The sequence below is a fragment of the Andrographis paniculata genome, unplaced genomic scaffold, assembly GCF_009805555.1.
Source record: "Andrographis paniculata isolate CXL003 unplaced genomic scaffold, ASM980555v1 Contig21END, whole genome shotgun sequence".
In the NCBI taxonomy this organism is placed as follows: domain Eukaryota; kingdom Viridiplantae; phylum Streptophyta; class Magnoliopsida; order Lamiales; family Acanthaceae; genus Andrographis; species Andrographis paniculata.
In genome coordinates, this window is record NW_026137502.1 from 1262669 (window position 1) to 1283315 (window position 20647).

General features: G+C 31.0%; 1 protein-coding gene across 1 annotated transcript; it reads left to right on the forward strand.

Annotated features, from left to right (window-relative positions):
* Positions 1–2281: 2281 nt before the first annotated feature.
* On the forward strand, positions 2282–5885 carry LOC127244757 (RING-H2 finger protein ATL39-like). The gene is made up of 3 exons (XM_051265239.1): positions 2282–2819; positions 3328–3425; positions 5277–5885. The coding sequence occupies exons 1-3, from the start codon at positions 2658–2660 to the stop codon at positions 5659–5661; spliced, it is 645 nt and encodes a 214-aa protein (XP_051121196.1). The 5' UTR covers positions 2282–2657; the 3' UTR covers positions 5662–5885.
* The last annotated feature ends 14762 nt before the right edge of the window (positions 5886–20647 follow it).

The following is a 20647-nucleotide window of genomic DNA, read 5'->3' on the forward strand; positions in this document are numbered from 1 at the left end:
TACTATATTTAATGATATATTTATTTTGAAACATACAAAATTAAAAAAAAAAAAATTCTTCTTGTTTTAAAACGGAGCGAATATAATATTACTTAAAAAGTAAGAACATTATTTTTACTATTTAAGTAACGAATATAATTATAAAAAAATAGATAAATTAATTTTGAACATATTAAAATTATAAAATGAATTAGATAAATATATATTGTTATTTTATTCATACTTTTTTATTTATGATAATTTTATAAATTGAATATAAAGTAAAAAAATATAATTAAATATATTCTAAAATAAATAAAAAAATAATAATCATCATCTTTTGAAGTTGGTCACCTACAAAAATCATAAGTGGTGACCTGTCAATTCACTGTCTTTATAAAAATAGAATTCTATCTCGAGTGGGTGGGTCTATTTAGATACTTTTGTATACCAGAATTATAATAGGTATTACTAAATGTGATTATTACATATTTTATTCAATTCAATGCAATCCTGATATTTAAAATATGTATTACTCCCACACACACACACACACACACACACACAGCTTTGCTGTATATTATAGATACGGTATTTTAGAAGGAATATAATGAGTAGATAATTAAAAATATATTAGTGAAAATAATTATAAATTAAAATTAAGATAACTAATTAGTTTAATTAAAATTTAGAAAAAAATAAAATTAAAAGGTTTAAAATGAGATTAAAATGTGTAATTATTTTTTTAAAAAAGAAAATGACATGGTATGTGGGACGGACAGAAACGACAACGTGGACATAGTACGTGGGACGGAGGGAATATTTATTTCTTTCCGATTCTCCACCTATTTTAGAATGATCTTTCAAATTTAGTTCAATTTTTAATTTTTTTTTATCAAAATATTATTTAAATAAAAATTCAAATTAATTTTTTATTTATTTCAAACCACAATCAAATAAAAATTTATGTAATTATTAAACACAACTAATTTTCATCGAGTGGATTATTTAGCCTTTAAAAATGCTTTTTAAACCATTTGCTTCATATAGTAATCTTACAATTCATCTGTCACACGAAATAATGAAAGGCAACATACATTAGGTATATATTATAAATACATACTTTTAATTTATTATATTAAATATATATACATATAATATACTCTAAGAGACTTTTGGTACAGACTATTAGAGAATGAAATTGGAGAGAAATGAAATTGAGCAAAAAGAATGAAAATTAATTTTCAGATAAAACAGAGAATTCAGTTGAAAAATAAAAAAAAATGCAGTTACACGAATAATCAAATAAGAATAAACAATTAACCGGATAAAAAAATAATTTTAACGAATGAGAATTTATGAAAAATATTTTTGGTGACTTTTTTTTTAAAAAAAAATTATAAATTATAAACGATATTTTTTAAGATTATATTTTAGTACAATTTCTTAAAATATCGTAAAAATTAAATACTTTTAACACTAAATTAAATTTGATTTTTGTAAAATTGAAATAATATAATTTTAAAAAATTATAAAAATTAAATAGTACAAAAAATTAAAAAAAATATATACTGCAAGATCGTTTCACCCAATTTTTCTGGATATGGGAGAGCAATGAAAACAGAGAAATGAAAATAATTTATTTCTCAAGTTCTATTTCTCTAATTCAAACAAACAAGAGAAATGATATCATTTCTATTTCACTGGCTTCATTTCTCCGTACCAAACACAACCTAATATCTTAGCTCTAACGTCTCATTTATTTTTTGAATTAATCTTTAATATTAATTATTATATTAAAATGCAATACAAATTAAGAAAAAATTATAAAAATAATTTCAGTAGTATTTTATAATACTAATAGAATTATATTTTTGTAAAAAAAATTATACAAATAACGATCTATTATAGGCATATTATATGTGCATCTTTGAAAAAATAATTAAATTTAATTTTAGCAATTTAATTTTTATTTTAATATTATATTAAAAAAATCCAAACATCTACTATAAAATTATATTGAACGGATATGACAAGATTGGAAATGCAGATACTCATATTTATTTATTTTTTAGTAGCGTTAGTTTGTATATGTATTGTGCATTTAAATAATAAGTAATGAATTATAATAAAATACATTATTTAATTTTTATAGAATAATTGCAATATAAGCACTAGTCTTGCAATGGAATTTATTTTTAAATAAATAATTTTGATTTGGTGAGAATAAAATCTCAAACCTTATTTATCCTTTTTTTTTTTTTTTTTATAGCTTTCTTTATTAAGTAGTATTTGTTCTACTCTGGGGCCGTTGGAATATCATTTGCAGATGCAGCAATTCTATCAATTGCCGATTTTGGGAGTACCATTTAACACGGCCGTGTTGGTTTGTTCCCCTTCCCTTCTGGCCACCGTTGGTCTCTCTTCTTTTTCATAAATGTGAGGCCTAACCTACTCTCCACATACATTCCGCACGCTACCGGTTTTTTAGAGAGAGAGAGAAACACCGGAGTATTTGTATTTTGAGTGGGGGTTAAAGTTTGTGTCCAGTTGGTTGCTGCTATGAGCAGATTTAGATTTGGATTTGGATTTGAATTTGAGTTTGAATTTGGAGTTGGAGTTGGAGTTGGTGGAATTTGGGGGTTTGTGGTGGACTCCATCAATAATAAAGAGTGAGAATGATGTCTTCAGGGATAAATCTGGTGATGACAGTGATTGGATTCTCAGTGAGTATTCTCTTCATAGTGTTTGTGTGCACGAGGCTAATTTGTGCCAGAATTATCCGTTTCAATGCCTCCAGAGGATCTCTTTTCAGGCTACATACATCTGATCCCACCGCTGTAAGCACACTGTTTCCTCGCTTTATTTATTGTCTGTCTTCACCTAATACTGTTTCTTTTTTACCATTTTTGTTTGGTTTTAAGATTTTGAGCTCACTGGTATTCGTAGAAGAAACATGTCAATTCGATACTGTTCTTCCTTCTACTTACATCATGATTAATTCTGTTTTCGTTTAGGTTAATTAGATGTTTATCTCTCCCAGAAAACTGTAGCAAGACGACTCCTATGACTATATTTGCTCATGTCTGATACTTTTGGGTGGAATCAGATTCAGTCTCCCTTTAGATTTAGTGGAAATCATGAAAAACATCCCCTATGTTTTGTGTTTGAAATTTTTCGAATGAAAAATAGGTGTCGGATTTAATGTTATATATATATAACATTATTGCATTGTTATTTGAAAATTAATTGATCATGTTAAGTCATATATTTCATCCTGTCAATTAAAGTTCTACTCATTTTTAAAATTTTTGAAAAAAATCGGCATTGATGATATTTTTGTTCCAGCTGGAGAGGGGTCGTCATGGTGTCGACCCGCTTGTGGTGGCCAATTTTCCAACGAAAAGGTACAGAGAGTTGTGCTTTCCGGTGGAAGAAAATGCTCAGTAAGTTTTTTGGTTTATATACATTGTAGATATATATATATATACACACACATTTCTCTTCAGTTCAACAAGATGAATGAAATCCATGCACGATCGATCTAACTGCCTTTTGGCGTGCATCATACTTGAGGCATTTAGCTTTAACTAATTTAATGTGTAGCTAGGGAGTTAATTATGATGTAGTTTTTATCGGACTATTTGCTATTTGTCTGCTTATTTAAGGCCAATACTTCTTATGCTTTTGCTCTCTCTCTCTCCATAATGTATTTGGTATTTGAAAGTAGGCCAGATGGTAAAAGAATGTTTTCATAATGTTCTATGATTCTAGAGTGCTGATTTGACTATGAGTTGAAGCTCGAAAAGTATTTACGCAGCCCTGTTGAATGGTGTGATTGCTGTTGCATATTTGTAAGGCAAATGTGCAAGAATGCCCCTGATTTAGTGCATAATTTGACCTCATATTTCAACTTCTTGTTCTACTACGGCCTTGATTCATAGTTAACTGATCTTACATAGTTTGATAATCCTATCACATCCTAAGGGACAATGACCTGCTCATTCGATACCTCGAATTTATTTTGAAGATTACAATAAGATACTGAATGATTTTCACACACAACTTCTGTGGCTTTAATTTTTATGAAATTCTTCATTTTGAGTTCTTTATTTTGTTTAGCTGCAGGAGAGAAGGAAGGTACTTTTTCGATCATGTTTTTTGTCACCTTTTTTTATTAGTGCATTTTGACCAAATAAGTGTCTATTCCATGCATTCAAAAACTTTGAGATGTAGAACTGGAGTGATTAGTTTCGATTCTACCTATAACTTCAGAGTTGTGTCCTTCAATGTTACATTGTTGACGATGTTGAAAACAGGGGCAGAATTAATCAAGATTGTTTGTCCTGAATGTTCCCAAGAAAATCTTGATTCGAAATAAGAACAAATTAGTTTATCCATTACAAGTGTACTAGTTTAGCCACGTAAAATTTCACTAACTTTAGCTTGATCCTTGAAAGAGCTTTTTTTCGAACTTTTGGATGTTAATGCCTTCAATTTTGGGTTGATTTCTAATTGGTTCTGTATGATTGTTCTCTACATGTGTTGATGTTTGGTGGGTCCTAACAAGTGGTATTAGAGCCGATAGTTTCGCTAGGATAGCTTTCAATTAGTTTAATTGTATCATGTTCATTCTAATTTATAAGATTTTATGTTACAATGTTAAGTTATACTTAATTTACGATCCGTTTTCAACGGGCCGGCTCATGTATTGCTACACTCTACGTGTATCTAATTATAGGTTTCTTCCATTAGGCATGGCGAGTTTCCAACACAATTTGGATTAGAGTTCGGTCTTCATCCAACGTGACGTTTTGCAAGAAAATTGCATATATTATAGATAAGATATGGCTTTGCTTGATCCTTAGGTTGTAAGAAGGCTTATTTGTGCAAGATAGATAATAGAGAAATTACTTGAGCTACGATCGAAACATGAAACTTTTGTATTCTTCCTAGGATTTTAGAAGAATCGAAGTGACACATGCTCGGGTTGGCTTAATACTTCGACCTTTTGCATCCTTATATTGTGGAAAGAGGCGCCATTTGACATGTTCGATCAATAATCGAATCACTAAGGCTTTCATGCCCGATCACTGTCGAATTAAAATGGAATCAACTAGCTAACTACAAATTTCTTCATCATGTTGCATATCTCTTCTTTCCTTACATTTTCATTATCGAATCATTGCTGCAAATCGAATTTATTTGTGATGGGAAAGTATCTTCGAACTTTGTAGTATAGTATCTGCTCATAATCGTAGCTCTTTTGAAAACTACTATAACCTCTTCTACCGCAGGTGCACCGTATGCTTGTCTGAATATCACGACGAAGATGCGCTGCGTATCCTGCCCTTCTGTGGGCATTTCTTCCATCCAAGTTGCATCGACGCGTGGTTGCAGCAGCACTTCACTTGCCCGGTATGTCGAATTTCCCTCCGGGAGGTTCCCGAGAGGAAGTGGTTCATGCAACCGATGTTTAGCTCTGCTATCCGGTCGCAGTTCTGCATCGACTCCATTAATGTACATTACTCTCGGTGCGCGGAAAACAGCCATAGACATTTGTCGGTATCCCACCGAGCAATGGATCCACCCGGTCGAGATGGCAATTTCATCCCTGCCGTTAATCATGATCCGATGGCGAAGGATTTGGAAAATCAGAAGGTGGAGAGCTCGTCGGCGTGATAAGGCAACAGCGAGCTGCCGGAGCATCGGCAAAACTCGGCCGGAAGCCAATACATAATATTTTCCGGTGGGAACCTTAGCTTAGCTTTCTGCACATATTGCTTGTAAATGCTTGCTTCGTCTATCTTCAACTTATTTACACACTATTTACTTATGTTTTCAAATTTATTTATGATAGCAAAATTGTCTATAATTCTCTTGTAGTTTCGAAACTCAACGTAAATATCTCATTTATTTTAAAAATTATATGGTGTTTCTTTATACTTTAAAAAATATTGCATAAAACTCCACTATGGTTTTAAAACTCAACATAAATCCTCCGCCATGGCAAAACATACATATAGGAAATCATTTTCTCATCCTACAAGGGAGTTTTTACGGTGGTGGGTTTCATACAATATATTTTAAAGTATAAGGGGGTGCCATGTAATTTTTAAAGTATAAGGAAATTTTACGCTAAAGTTCGAAACTACAAGGGAGTTACGAGTAATTTTACCAATATATGCATTATTTTTTTTTAAAAAAAATCATATTATGTGTTTTTTATTTTTATTTTTAAATATTATATAAAAGTATATTACTTATTTAAAATGTATACATTTATATTATATTATATATTTATTTTTTTATTCTAACTTTCGCTCAAACTACTTTCAAAACATGTCTAAAATACATTCTTGATAATTTGACTTTGAGTTGAGTTTGTAGTCCGATTCATTAGTTGCAATGTGGCCATATATATATATATTTAAATAAAGTAAATTTGGTCGAATAAAATTCAATAATATGACGAATTTTCTTGAGTTTTTATGTAAAGCAAAGTAAAATGGTAAATGAATGAAATTAGTTATGGTGTAGAAAGTTGACTTGAATGAACAACAAACAGTAGAAGTGTGGATTTATATATCTATCTTATCTCATGTGTTTAATTTTCGGCCAACTAATTTGCATGTGAACATAAATGCCAACATTTAAAGTCGTTCAATAATTTAGCGGTGCCGATTCGTATTTTCGGTGTAATATATATATATATATATATACAGTTTTTTATATAAAAATGATTCTCAAATATACTAGTTTTAAGTAAAAACTGTGTTTTTAGTTGGCATTATTTTATTTAATTTTTTTTAGTATGATGTTTTATGAAATAAATAATGTATTCTTATAAAAATTGTAAAAATTAAATAATAAGAAAATAATTGTTTAGTGGTCACACCATGTGTAACGGGTCGGATGGCTCCTTCTCAAATACTTTTCCGTCGGTCTAGCAATTCTTCGACACTCATGAAAAATTAGCTAGTACAGTCTCACACACGAATTCAAAAGAACGCTAAGAACACAAAGTGATGCACCCAAACTTAAAGTGTGTATTAGCTCTCTGAAAGTAAAGTGAGTACAACGGACACTCTAATGGACCGGAACTAACACAGGCTAAAGTATATCTACACTCGGATAGACTCTATCTATACAAAATAAGAATGAAAATAAGCTATACAAAGAAACACGGATAAACTATGTCAATAGATAGACACCGACTTGGTCAATGGACGATCTCGGTACTTTTATAACCTTTTGGAACATTTCGAGAGGTTTTGGATTGTCTCGAGGGATATCCGCTAGCCTCCTTACTTTGGCACGCCGCAGGCCACTCCTTGGCAAGTCGCAGCGCGTTCCTCAGTGTTTTTTGGCAAAAATTTTGGTCCGGAACATTGTCCTCCACTTGAACTAGGCATTGCCCCCGATGTCTTAGAAGTCTTGAATAGAATCCTCGAATTGCCATAGGCCCGTGGTCCTCCCCCAGCTCGTCTTGGACTCAGATAATCCTCGCCATCGGCCGGGTACTTCATCGACGGTGGTCGACTCTGGTGCCAGGCCCCATTGTACGTTAAGATCTTTTCTGCCACTTTGTCAGCTCTGTTCCGCATTGGGGTTAGACATCCGTACATGTACATGAGATCCTTATGCATTCTTCGAACACGGCCAAGTCAGCATAGCTTCATGAGGATCACGTCTTCTTCTTTGGCTTCTCGGAACACCCTCTTCTGGCCCGCCCACGTCTTTACTCATTGTTGAGACTTATCCAGGTTGAATCTGACTACTCCACATGACCTTGTCAATGCTTGCTAAGGTGTAAGAGTGGGCACGATTCAGATATTTATAAATATGCAGGTATTTGGTATCTGAATCGAACCGAACTAATAACCGAAACCGCGAACTGTATTAGAACCAAAATTTTCGGTTAACCAAAAATTCCATTAACCAAAAATATTTGCAGTATTTGCAAATAATTCGAATCGAACCGAATTGAAAATAAATATATTTAAAAAATAATTAAAATTTTAATTAACTAAAAATATTTGTAAATATTCTCAACCGAACTGAACAGAAATTAATCCTAAAAAATAAATATATTCAACAAACAACTAAAAATATCCAAAATATATATAAATCATTAAAATTAAAAGATAATGCCATTAAACAATATCCACAATACCATAAACACATGCATAATTCAAAGCACACATTCAATTATCTCAAAATAAGTTTGTCTTGTCGCATCTAGTTTGTAAATATGCAGGTATTTGGTATCCGAACCGAATCGCACTAATAACTGAAACTAAAAACTGTATTCGAACTGAAATTTTCGGTTAACCAAAAATATTTGCAGTATTTGCAAATAATTCGAAACGAACCGAATTCAAAAATAAATATATTTAAAAAATAATTAAAAATTCAATTAACTAAAAATATTTGTAAATATTCTCAACCGAATCGAACCGAAATTAATGCTAAAATAAATATATTCAACAAACAACTAAAAATACCCAAAAAATATATAAATCATTAAATATTAAAACATAATGCCATTAAAAAATATCCACAATACCATAAATACATGCATAATTCAATTATGTCAAAATAAGCTTGTCTTATCCGACCTAATTTGCAGGATATTAGGTTCGGTCGGGGATTTACCCAATGTGCATTCTAGGGTAGCGGCTGCGGGTTTTCACGTTATTTAAAAAAAAATCTCAAAATAAGGCCATGAAAGCATAAACACATGCATATGGACCATATCCAAATTCAAATTCATGCATCCACATGAAAATCCCAAAATCATACATATCCATAAAGCCATTAAAAAAAAACATTCGTAAGTCAGCAAATCATTTAAAGGGAAACCCGTAATGATTATCGATACCTGTCTTTGTTTCTCCAATTACATTTTCTTGAATAGTTCTCCACTAATCTTCCAATTCTATTAAATCGATTCATAAAATATATTGAATTATATAAATTATAATTAAAACAATAATCAATATCCAATTATCAATTGACAAATACATACTTGTTAATGAACTAAATTAATTAGTATATAGAAAAAAAACTTACCAAGAATTATTTGATAACATCGATGCTATTCCTCCAAATCTAAAATATGTGCTTCCCATGCTATAAAAAGTTAACAAACAAATAAAAATATATTTATTAGTGACAATTAAATCGAATTATATAATAGAACACATATTTACATGCTACAAAAGCAATAGAACTCTTTTTCATCCACAATTTGTGGGTTATCTTTTCAAATCCAATCTTGTGTACATATGAGTGCTTCGATCAACTTTGGGGTAAGAGAACTCCAAAAGTGATCTATAACACGTCCTTCGGTACTAAAAGCATATTCTGAATTGAAGCAACTGTAGATATAGGAATGACTAATACATCTTTCTCCATGCGAGAAAGTGTTGGATATTTTGACCCTATTGTTTTCCATCAATACAAGATATCAAAATTTAACTGGGTCATCTTTTCACATTCATCCTCCAAATACCTATTCAACTCCGACTTCAACGCACCATGCACTTCAATTGCTTCAAATTCTTCCAACTTCTTTTGCAACTTCTACAGCGACCCTGGCTAGATGAATCAACTTCAATGTTAGATATTGAAGAAGAACTATATTCATCGAACATTATCCTCACAACATCCCAAATTGACTAAAGCAACTGCACGCGTGTCGCACAACTCCAAAATAAATGTGAATTCCTACGTCACAGAAATATGCAAAATGTAGTAGTATTGTGAGTAGGGTCGTCTCTGCAGGGAACAATAACAATATTGAATATTTGGTTATTTATAATTATAATATATATATATATATATATTGGGGAAATTTTGATTATCATAAGGGGAAAAATAAATTCCTCAATTAAAAAAAATAAAACTAAAATGCAAAACGATTGATTTACCAAATATGATTAAACTCTAGCATAGACATGAATTTTCTGTTCGGGATATAAATTTGTTCATCGACTAAAAATCAAGTTCATTAACTAGTTGGATAAATTGGTTATAGTTGATCTACACGTGTCCACAACCAACCTTTCCTTACTTTGTCGATAGCTAAGGTACGAGCGTTAGCTATTTTCCTAATCGAGTGAGAATTATAGGTACGATGTTTTACTGACTCGATAACATTAAGGACTAGAAAGACCCAATTCAATTTAACAAAATTCCTACGCGGATTTGTTCAAAATTGATTTTAATTCTTCCATAGAGTATTCTTCCTCTAGGTTGCTACACTAATTAGAAGATTACACAATTACGGATGTCGATCTCCAATATAGCTATAAAATCTTAAGTCAATACATGTGCAATAATCAATTTATGATTTCTAAACTCGTAAATTAGAATAATTAAAAATATCCAACATCGATGAACACCAAATTCAACCCAAAACCAAGTCTCACAAATTCAATTCCAAACATCAATTCACACCTACGCTAGAAATGAAATTACTCGTAATCCATAGAAATTGAAAACACATAATAAATTAAAGAGTTCATCATGCCTTCAATTTAAGAATCGACAACAAACCAATTCTAAGAATAAAAAAAGAAATGCCCGGAAGTTTGGTATGTGTTGCTCCTCTAGATTCTCTGCGTTCTCCCGTGCTCTCTCTTTCTTCCTTCTCTAGAAGTGATGTTGTGGTGAAGAACGTGGTAATCTTTTTCTCTTTCTCTTCTTCAATTGTAAATCGTGCTTCTGAATTCTCATCACATAATCCCCTTTGTAATTAGATCCCCATTGCAATTAAACTCCATAACAGTCTCCTAATTGCCAATTAACCCCGGAGGCTTCATTGTAATTTCCACATTTTCCATATTGTGTTGCGTGATCACGCTTAAAGTCTTCGTGTATTCTGTTTTTTCTCTCAAATATGCCCAAAATTTTCCAACTTCATGAAACCTATTAACAATAAAAAAAAACACACAATGAGAAGCATATATACAAAATTTCGTATCCAAAAGTTGCTTAAAATATAACAATATATTTATCTAATATAGCACATATCAGCAACTCTTTTGCTCCACTCTCTTCATACACACGGTTGACCATAGAATTCACCAAACGCATTTTGTGGCACGGATCAAGAATAGTCGCAAGATAAATAATTGGATTAACATTATTCCAATCCCCCCAATACTTTAAAAAACTTTGCAGACATCTTGGAAACCATTGATCTAATCAATGGATTCGGATGTTCTGCCATTGATTGAAAATTATATGCAAAATAAAAATCTCTTTCATGTATAAATTTCATGTTGCATACTTGGAACTAGAGATTTTTACAGTCGTATCATAAAAGCACTTAAAAAATGGAATAAATCCACGCTCATATGACCAATCATCTTCTGTATGTTACACTTTGTCATTATTTTTCAACTCTTCCTTGTATTTCTCATCTTCACATTCCAACAAATCAAATGCATTTTTTACTTTTAAAGCGGAATCTAACAATTCATATGTTGAATTCCATCCCGTATCAACATCGAAAGATGCAATAGAATTTGTATTCAACAGTTGTTTTTTCATCAACTTCTTGAATGCTTGTGTTCGCTTGGAAGAAAACCTCACACAAAGAATAGCACATCGGATTCGCTTTATTGAACACCATTTATTTCATTCAATCCATCCTTAACAATGAGACTTAAGATATGCGCACCACATCTCATATGTAAGAACTTTCTATCTAAAGTCGCTCATCCTTATTTTCTCAATCTATCTTTTTTATATATATCTCAAGCCAACATCGTTCAAACATGCATTATTAACTATTATAGTAAAAATATTCTTAATCTTCCATATATACCACTAAACAATCTTCAATTTTCTTTCCAATAGCATAACCAAAGTGACCAAGAATTAGAGAGAAATTCAGAACTTCTTTTTGTGCAAATGCTAATCATCATCAATAAAATGCACAGTCAATGACATGTAGCTCATATTTTGACAAAGATGTCCAAATATTTGTTGTAAGACAAACAATACCTCTATAATATTTGAAAAAACACTCCAACTTCAACTTTTCATATTCAAATATCTTAATGAAATCCCCAACAAGTGTTCTTCGTGATAGAATTGCTAATCGAGGTTGAATGACACTCATGCAATCACGAAATCCTTTCGATTCTACCATTCTAAAAGACATCTCATCAACAATAATCCATTTTTCAAGAACTTTAAGACTTTCTTGTTGACCAACTATCGAAAAAAAATTAACGGCAGTGGATTCATTTTCATTTTTTTAGTTGATAATGCATTGTTATTTGTTTCAACTTTTTATCCAAACGCTCCTCATCCTCAACCTCATTTATAATTGTCTTGCACCTTTTCAAATGATTCAATATAGCAGTAGTACTTGTGCCTAACTTAGACTTGCATGTAATTAATGAAGAGAAATGATTGCATTTTTCTTTATCTCCGGATTCAATCTTTGTAAAATTATCCCATGCAATAGATCTATATTTAGGTACCTTAGAAGTAGAACAATCATTTGTTTCTTAGTTTAAAAATCTTCTGATTGTGGCTGAGATTGTGTTTCTAAAATAGGTGATCCAATAGGGTTTACCATCTGTTTTTGAACCCGCCGACTCCATTAAATTTGTATGAATCAAAACATGGTATGCTAATTGTTAAGTTATGATATAAGAATGAAATTCACAATTGACAACTGCAAAAACCTTTGGAACTTCAAAATACATTAAAAAAAGAACTAAGAAAACACTTTTTTTTTTTTTTAGATATATATCACATTTAATAAGCAATTATAATAGAAGAAGACATTAGTTTTGCAACTCCCAAAATAGAATACAACAACTGAATACCAAATGAAAAAATTAGCTAGTTGCCTAGTCAATTTATTTTACATAATCACATATTTACATTAACCCGTAAACTCGCAAAATAGAATATACATTTTTCTTTACAACAATTGAATAAAAAACATAAATATCAAAAGATTTTACAGTAGCTACGTAACTCTCGGAAAACAGAATATCAAAAGAAGCACAAATAAATAACATTATTACCACTAATTAAGAAAAATCGAACCCAATAATAGAAAAAGAAATAAAAAACAAGCAATTTTAACAAAGCATGAAGAGAATAATATGTTGAATACCAAGAATGAAGCCGAAGATGATAACGGCAGTTGACGGAGATTAGAAATTACAACCGTAGCGGTTGCGTCGGCGTGCGGCGGTAAGCGACAATTTATTTGTCACCCGTAAATTCGATTACGATGTGCGGTGGCTGATTGGCTGTAGGGTGTGAGTGTGTGTGTCAAGTGTGTGTTGTACAACAATTAGGGTTAGTATTTGATTTTAATTTTAAATTTGGGTAATGGACTAATAGATTGTAATTGGGTAGCCCATTTGATACGTATATTTTATTTATTTAGCTCATTAAAAGGAAAAAGCCCAATAAAAATAATTATAATATATATAAATAAAAATATAAAATTAAAAATATATAAATATATTCTGTTTGCTTAACCGAAGCGAAAAAATTGCAAATAATCGAAATCGAACCAAACTGAACAAATATCAAATATGTGGTATTTGTGTTTAAACCGAATTTACTCGGTTAATCGAAAAATCGGTTCGGTTTGGGTTTTTTGCCCACCCCTACTAAGGTGGAATGTTGGTTGGCTCGGTCCCTCGTATACTCCCACTAGCTTCTTCAGCATTATAGATGAGAACTCAAACACTGCCTCAAATGAGCTCTCTCAGACTTCCGTTTCTATGATGGACACGCTCCATCAGTCCATCGGTCTGGAGGTGTATCATTATCGACATCTTTGACTCAGAGCTCGATAACCAAAAGAGCTCCATCCAAAATTTTCCCGTGAACCGTAGGTCTCGGCCATCCCCAATATTTCATGGTATAACTACCAAAAAACTTGGCAATTGTCCCCACCGTACAATCCTCCGGTGTGGGCACCATCTCCACACACTTTGTACCATGACACTCTCACAAGGTATCCGGCTTCAAGTCTTCCCACTCCAGCATGTACACCCGATAGCCTTCGGTCATGACTAAGTCATCCTCCATAGAATGTTTCTTAGTCCTTCCTTCCCCAATCTGATCGAACATCATATAAGTGAGCTCGTCATGCATCGGACTTTCACGTATTTGATTTAAGATATCCCCATTGACATAGAATGGAGCTGCCGCCTTGCAACTCAAAGTGTCTGTCATATCATTCGTCTTTTCAGGTCAATGCTCGCTCTTGAACTTGGACCCCACAAGGAAGGTAAGCCACTCATCCTTAACATCCACTAATCCGTTAGGGGCCCACCTGTAAGTGGACCGAGGGGTTGGTCTTGTCCCTCTCACCAAGTTGATATCACGATCGCTAGTCTATTGAGGGAGTGGCCACTTAGGCAGATTGTCTCGTATGGTTTCCTCGACCCCATTGAGGATTCGCCCTAGGTCCTTAGGTGGGCCTCCGGCATCTTCTTCGCCATCAGCAAGGATGTTCTCATCACTCTGGATAGCCGCTAAAGTCAAAACTCTTTCTCTTCGGTCCCTTTCGATTCGTTCCGGATTGAGTTCCCTCTCCTTGTAAACCATCACATTACATAGCGTCTTATCCTCTGTAATTGTGAACCTTTGCTCGTGGGGTACCTTTATGGGCTTCACGTACATGAACTTCATTCCTATAAATACCGTATAATTATCCATAAGGGCTATTTAAATAAGTTTGTACTTTTCCAACTGCTAAGCTGGATGGACACGTCTCTAGCTACGCTAGATATGGCAGCCCGTCCACTATTGACTCCCTTGAATCGTCTTCCAAATGATGCCCACCGTAGGCCAATCTTAGGGGCCAGCTACTTGCTCAAATAGTTATTGTCTACGGCCGGGTCAAGTAAGCACGTCACCAACATTCCACCTATCCACGCCTTAACGAGAATTCTTCCTCTAAGGATATTAAGAGAGGCCGACTTTGGGCAGGCCACCAGGCCTTCTGTCCCTTCAAGTTGTTCGTCCACTACCACAATTCCTCCCCGACTTGACAAACTCTCGCATAGTTATCCTTGTCCTTGCAAACAAGCATCCATCATATATGCCGGCCCTGGCTTCCTCGTGTTGAGAATTATTTCTTCTAAGAAAAGAAAATCAAAAGTTTTTATTTAAACAAACTAAAATGACAAATAAGAAGTTTGATAGTGAACGGATGGAGTATAATAGTAATATTAAATTATTTTTAATTTTTTATTAATGAATTCTTTTCATTCTTATTATGAATTTATTTTTTTATTTTATTTGGTTTCGAATATAATATTTTAATATATTTTTTTATGTTGTAGCTTATGTCAAATTTTTGAATATTTTGATTTCGAGAAATATTTGAAAAATCAATGAAGAAATTAATAGTAACTTTTAATATATAAAAGAATTTATTATTATTTTATTCCTTTTATTCTTATTATATATATTTTATTTTTATTATATATATCATTATCTATTGTATTTTTTATTTTTATTATATATGTATTTTTTTTATTAATTTTTTTAAATATTATATTTTAATATATATTTTTAAATTTTGTAGATTATATTTAAATTTTTATTTTTTTAATTTGAAAAAATATTTAAAAAATCTAAACAAAAAATTATAATAAATTATATATATAATTTTATTTTTATTTTTATTTTTTTAGTACTTTTACTTTTATTCTATGTGTTTTTTTAAGTATATAATGTATTCTTTTTATCTTTTGCTATTCAATTTTTTTAATTCTTATTGTGTATGCTTTTTTCTTTTTTTAATTAATTTGGTTTCAAATATTATATTATAATATTTCGTTTTCAGTTTTATAGATTATGTTCAATTTTGAGTCTTATTTGATGAATTTATATAAAAAGTCATGGTAAGTTTTAATATAAAAAATTTTATTTTTATTTTAGTATTTTTATTATTATTGTGTATGTATTTATTTAATTATCTATTGTATTATTTTTATTTTCTATTAATTAAATCTTTTTCATTCTTACTGTTTAAGTTTGGCAAAATTTTTGTCCAAATATTGTTGAGGGACATTTGTTATTCTCTAATTTTCAAGTCCGATAAGGAAAGACGGCCCAACCCAGAGGATCAGCCCACGCGGCCCACGAAGAAGTCCAATTTGACCGGTCCAATTCAAGATGTTTTGACGTGTTCAAGGAAATATAGGAGAGAGTTGAGAAGTTCAAAAATAAGTTGATAAAGTGGGAAGTTAAGGAAATGAATAAATAAAGTGGGTGAGTGGAAAAGTTCAGAAAAATTCGAAAAACAGATAAATAATGGATGAAGTTGTGATACAAAAAGGAGATGAAGAGACCACAAAAAGGAGAATACATCTGTATAAACAAGTACAAAATAATTCATCATTTTTATTATTTATTTTTCTTACTCTTGCATAATTCTACATTCTTTTTTTTCTTTTTTCTTTTTTAGCATTTTTCCTTTGTTTTATTATTTTTGCACAATTTATTACTTTCACTATTAAGTTTGATTCCTACTTTCTTATTAGTTTCTTACTTTTGAATTTCAAAATCAAAGTTTGTCTAATTAATTATTTTTCTTTCTTTTGTTCTTATGCGTTCAAGTATTCAATTCATTTCAATTTATTCCATTAATATACGGTCATTCTTCTTCTTTACGGTCCAACACTATAATTCATACATATTTGTTATCGATTTATTTTTCACGCAAAAGTTGGCCCGAATACTTTATTGAGTAGGTTGGAGAACCCGATTTTTGTCAATTTTGACTGGCCTAAATTATTTGGACCGTCATCGATGAATTTAAGTGACAACATATGTATTTTTTTTCTAATTAATTTGGTTTCGAGTATTATATCATAATATAATTTTCAAATTTATAGATTATGTCAGGATATCTAATCTTTTGATTTAAAAGAATATTTGATAAATTCATATGAAAAATTATGGTAAGTTTTAATACGTAAAATCAATGAGTGTGTAATATAATCTTTTGTAGATTCTATCGGACTTTCAAATCTTTTGATTTGGGTTTGTTTGTTTTATGTTTTGGTTTGAAAAGAATCTTTCTTTTATACGAGGTATAGTGTATTTTGTATGTAATATAAAATTAATGAGTGTGTGTAATATATTGATTTTTTTGGAGAAATGTATAGTGAAATTTCCACAAAGCAAACAAACCAAAATTTTTTTATTTTTATTGTAATAGGTGTGTTTGTTTTGTCTTTTGGTTTGGAGGGATATTTGTTTTGTGTGGGATACAGAGAATTGTGTAGCTCATATAAATATAATATATGTAGTATATTAATTTTTTTTGGAAAATACGTTGGAAAATTTTCATCATAAGAAGAGTGCGCTCCCGTTCACATATGTCAGAAAACATTCGCAACACATTACTTGTTACGACTACGAGTTTTATTTTTGTCACGAATAGGTACGTGTAACAAAAACTGATACAAACATATGTTGTAATTGTCAGAAAACTTTTGTACTATATCTTTTGTTATGGACACTATTTGTTACAAAAAGAATTTTACTTTTTGTCGCATACAAAGATTCGTACAAAAAGTCATCTCACAAGCATTGACCGCTGGACTTTTGTTACAACATTAGTGGTGACACAAACTATTTATTACTCTAGTAAATATACTGACCAAAATTCGCAACAAAGTCGTTATAAATAGTTTTTTGCCACAAAAAATGTTCATTCGTAACGAATTTTAATTCCGATAGAAATAGACATTTTTTTGGTAGCGTGTGTTTGGAATTAATTACTTAATTAACTAAACCTAATGAACTAATTCTTAAGATTCAACAGTTAATCAGCCTTTCACAGTAGTTAATACCATAAATTAATAAATAACAAACAAATATAGAAATTCATCTATACCTTCCTGCATCACATTTTTATTTTCTTTTTCTTTTTGTCATTTCAACAAATATATATATATATATTAAAAAATATATTTTATAGTTAAATTTTATTTTAAAATATATATATATATATATATATATATATGAGAGAGTGGATCTGTGTGATGAATAGATTTGGTCAGCACCTATACTGAAAGGAATGAAAATTAATTAGTATAATTTTTATCATTAAATAATAGAACTAGTATAATTATACATAACTTATTTTTAACTATAAGCATGAGTGTTGAATATTTTAAATTCAGCATCCGTACCAAAAATATATATATTTTTATGTATATTATTCTCTACAAAATATAATTTTATAAAATATATAAACGAATAATAAACATAGCTAATGCATGAATAGAAAATGTTGGGTATTTCGAAAACATAACAAATAATTTACAAGGCAAAAGAAATATATTAGATTTGTTTGGTTTTAATTTAAAATTATACTTCATTTGTGTGCTAATAATTTTTTTCATTTACTTTTTGTAATCCTCCGTAAAAGTAATTACTGGAAGTTCGTCGGAATTTTTCGGAGTCCGAATTGGAATAAGACAATTTTATTTGGAACTCAAATTATTTTGGATTTTTGGTTTAAAAAAATAAAAGAATTTGGTTAAAGTTTGGAATAACATTGAGTTTGAGTCATTTTGAGCCCAAGTTCATTTTTTAAAAAAATATAAAAAATAGAGGCAGAAGCAACAAGCAGCGTTCCAGTCTCTCTAGTCGCCGCCCACCGCTCAGCGTCTGTTTTGTTTTTCCTTGAAAATTTTCTTCTCCAAATTTCTTTGTTTAGTCTCTTCTCTTGAGGTAAGTGAGGTTAATCTTAAATAAATGATATATTATAATTTCTAGACCTATTGGTTGATATTTTTCAAATTATTTTTAAATGGGTTAGTTCTAAAATTTTGAATTTTCCAATTTTCTCTTTAGAAAGTTTATTAGGATGTTATTTAAGGTTTATATGGAAATATTTACGGTGATTTAAGTAGAAAAGTGAATAATTTGTGAAACGGAATAGAAAATCTAATTTTGCCCTAACCTAGTTTATGATTTTTAAGAAATAATTTCTAATTATTTTAAATATTGTGATTTTTGGGGTTAAATTATGCTTATTTGGATTGTTAAATGTTGTCAATTGGAATGTATTGAGTTTAAAACTCTTTTTAAAATTTGTTTAATAGCATGTTGAGTATTTGGTCAAATTGGTAATTGAAACTACCCGTCGAGTCCGATCAACTCGTCGATTGTTTGGGATGATACGACATAGCATTCCACCATTGTGCCTTGCAAACACATGAGGGTCTACCGATATTTAGGATAACTAGTTAACCTTTAACTAGAACCCGAATAGGCTAGGCCGAGGGATCAAGATGGAAAGTTCCCTTTTTTGGTGATTCTGAGGTGCCCGTCATTTACGATAAAATGGTCTTTGGACCGTCATCCGTGATGGAGAGATGAATTGCGTACAATCCCCTCTTGGTATATTATATTGGAGATTAGAGTGTTTGGTCGTTTGACATCCGTTGCAAACTAATAAAAAAGTTAACTTATGTGTACTCTGTGCTGCAAACCCTTATGTACCGAGTGTGGAGTTTTATTTGAGGGTTATGAGTTTATATTTGTTATGTGTAATCATATGACGTGTCAAGCGAAGTGATAAGGTTAGAAAACCAAGTCGAGCCGGCGTTAATTAAGCCCTAGTGTAGTTTTCTTCGTGATGTGTTCATCACCATTATTTGAGAATAAAAATGAAATATAAGGGAGACACTAAAAGACTTGTGTGTGAGTTGTCTAAATGTGACATTTCATTCAAGATATCATCTTCAAATTATTTTGTGGTATTTACTTGTGAATCATGATATATATCATATTGATTTACCTTTTATTTATTGTATTTACTGTCGTGTTGACCGTCTTTACATACTTTTTGTAGATGATGGTGCTTCTATTATGCCTAAGTGATGCATCCACGTCACTTGATCCATCAGAAAAATTAGAACTATCTTATTTTAATTTAGATGACTAGTCGGTGCGCTTTAGTTTTAAATTTCTATTTTCTTGCCTGTGTTGGGCATTTTTTTAACCTTAGCGTCACAATGTAGGGCTCGTTGGTTGATGAATGAGGCTTCATGTGTAGCGTGGCGGTAATACTCAAACTTGAGCCAACCGGGGTGTACACTTTTGGTACGCAAATTTAATTGAAGTATAGTACAAATGATATATGTATCACAAAATTTTTTCTCTACAAGTTCAAAAGTGAAAAAAAAAAAATACATACGGCAATTACAGAGTATACCCTTGTGTACAACATGTGAAAATCACAACACAAATGAAGTAGAGCCGTGAAGGTCTCTGTAACTCCTTAAGCTAGAAAGAGATTTGTCTTAACAAAATTGAAGTATCGAAAAGAGAGTGTTGGTCGAACAAGGGAGGAATATGGGAATAAATACTATATGTCGTTTCTTACGTAAAAACATTCTAAAATCAACTTCCAATTACTTAAAATTGAAAAAAAAATCAGGTCAAAACTTTTTTATTGTATCTTTATATAGAAATATATATATACACACAATCTTGATTATATATATTGATGGAATGAAATCGATGTCAATTTGATCTAATTAACTCCTAAAATAAAAAATTGTGTAAATAATATAAAAATAATAAATGTGTCCCGTGAATTAATATTTTTGGAGAATATGCAAGGATAAAATAGAAAAAA

Coding starts and splice junctions, on each gene's coding strand:
- LOC127244757 (XM_051265239.1), top strand. CDS start 2,658: ATGATGTCTTCAGGGATAAATCTGGTGATGACAGTGATTGGATTCTCA. Junction 2,820..3,327: donor ATACATCTGATCCCACCGCT/GTAAGCACACTG, acceptor TTTTTGTTCCAG/CTGGAGAGGGGTCGTCATGG. Junction 3,426..5,276: donor CCGGTGGAAGAAAATGCTCA/GTAAGTTTTTTG, acceptor CTTCTACCGCAG/GTGCACCGTATGCTTGTCTG.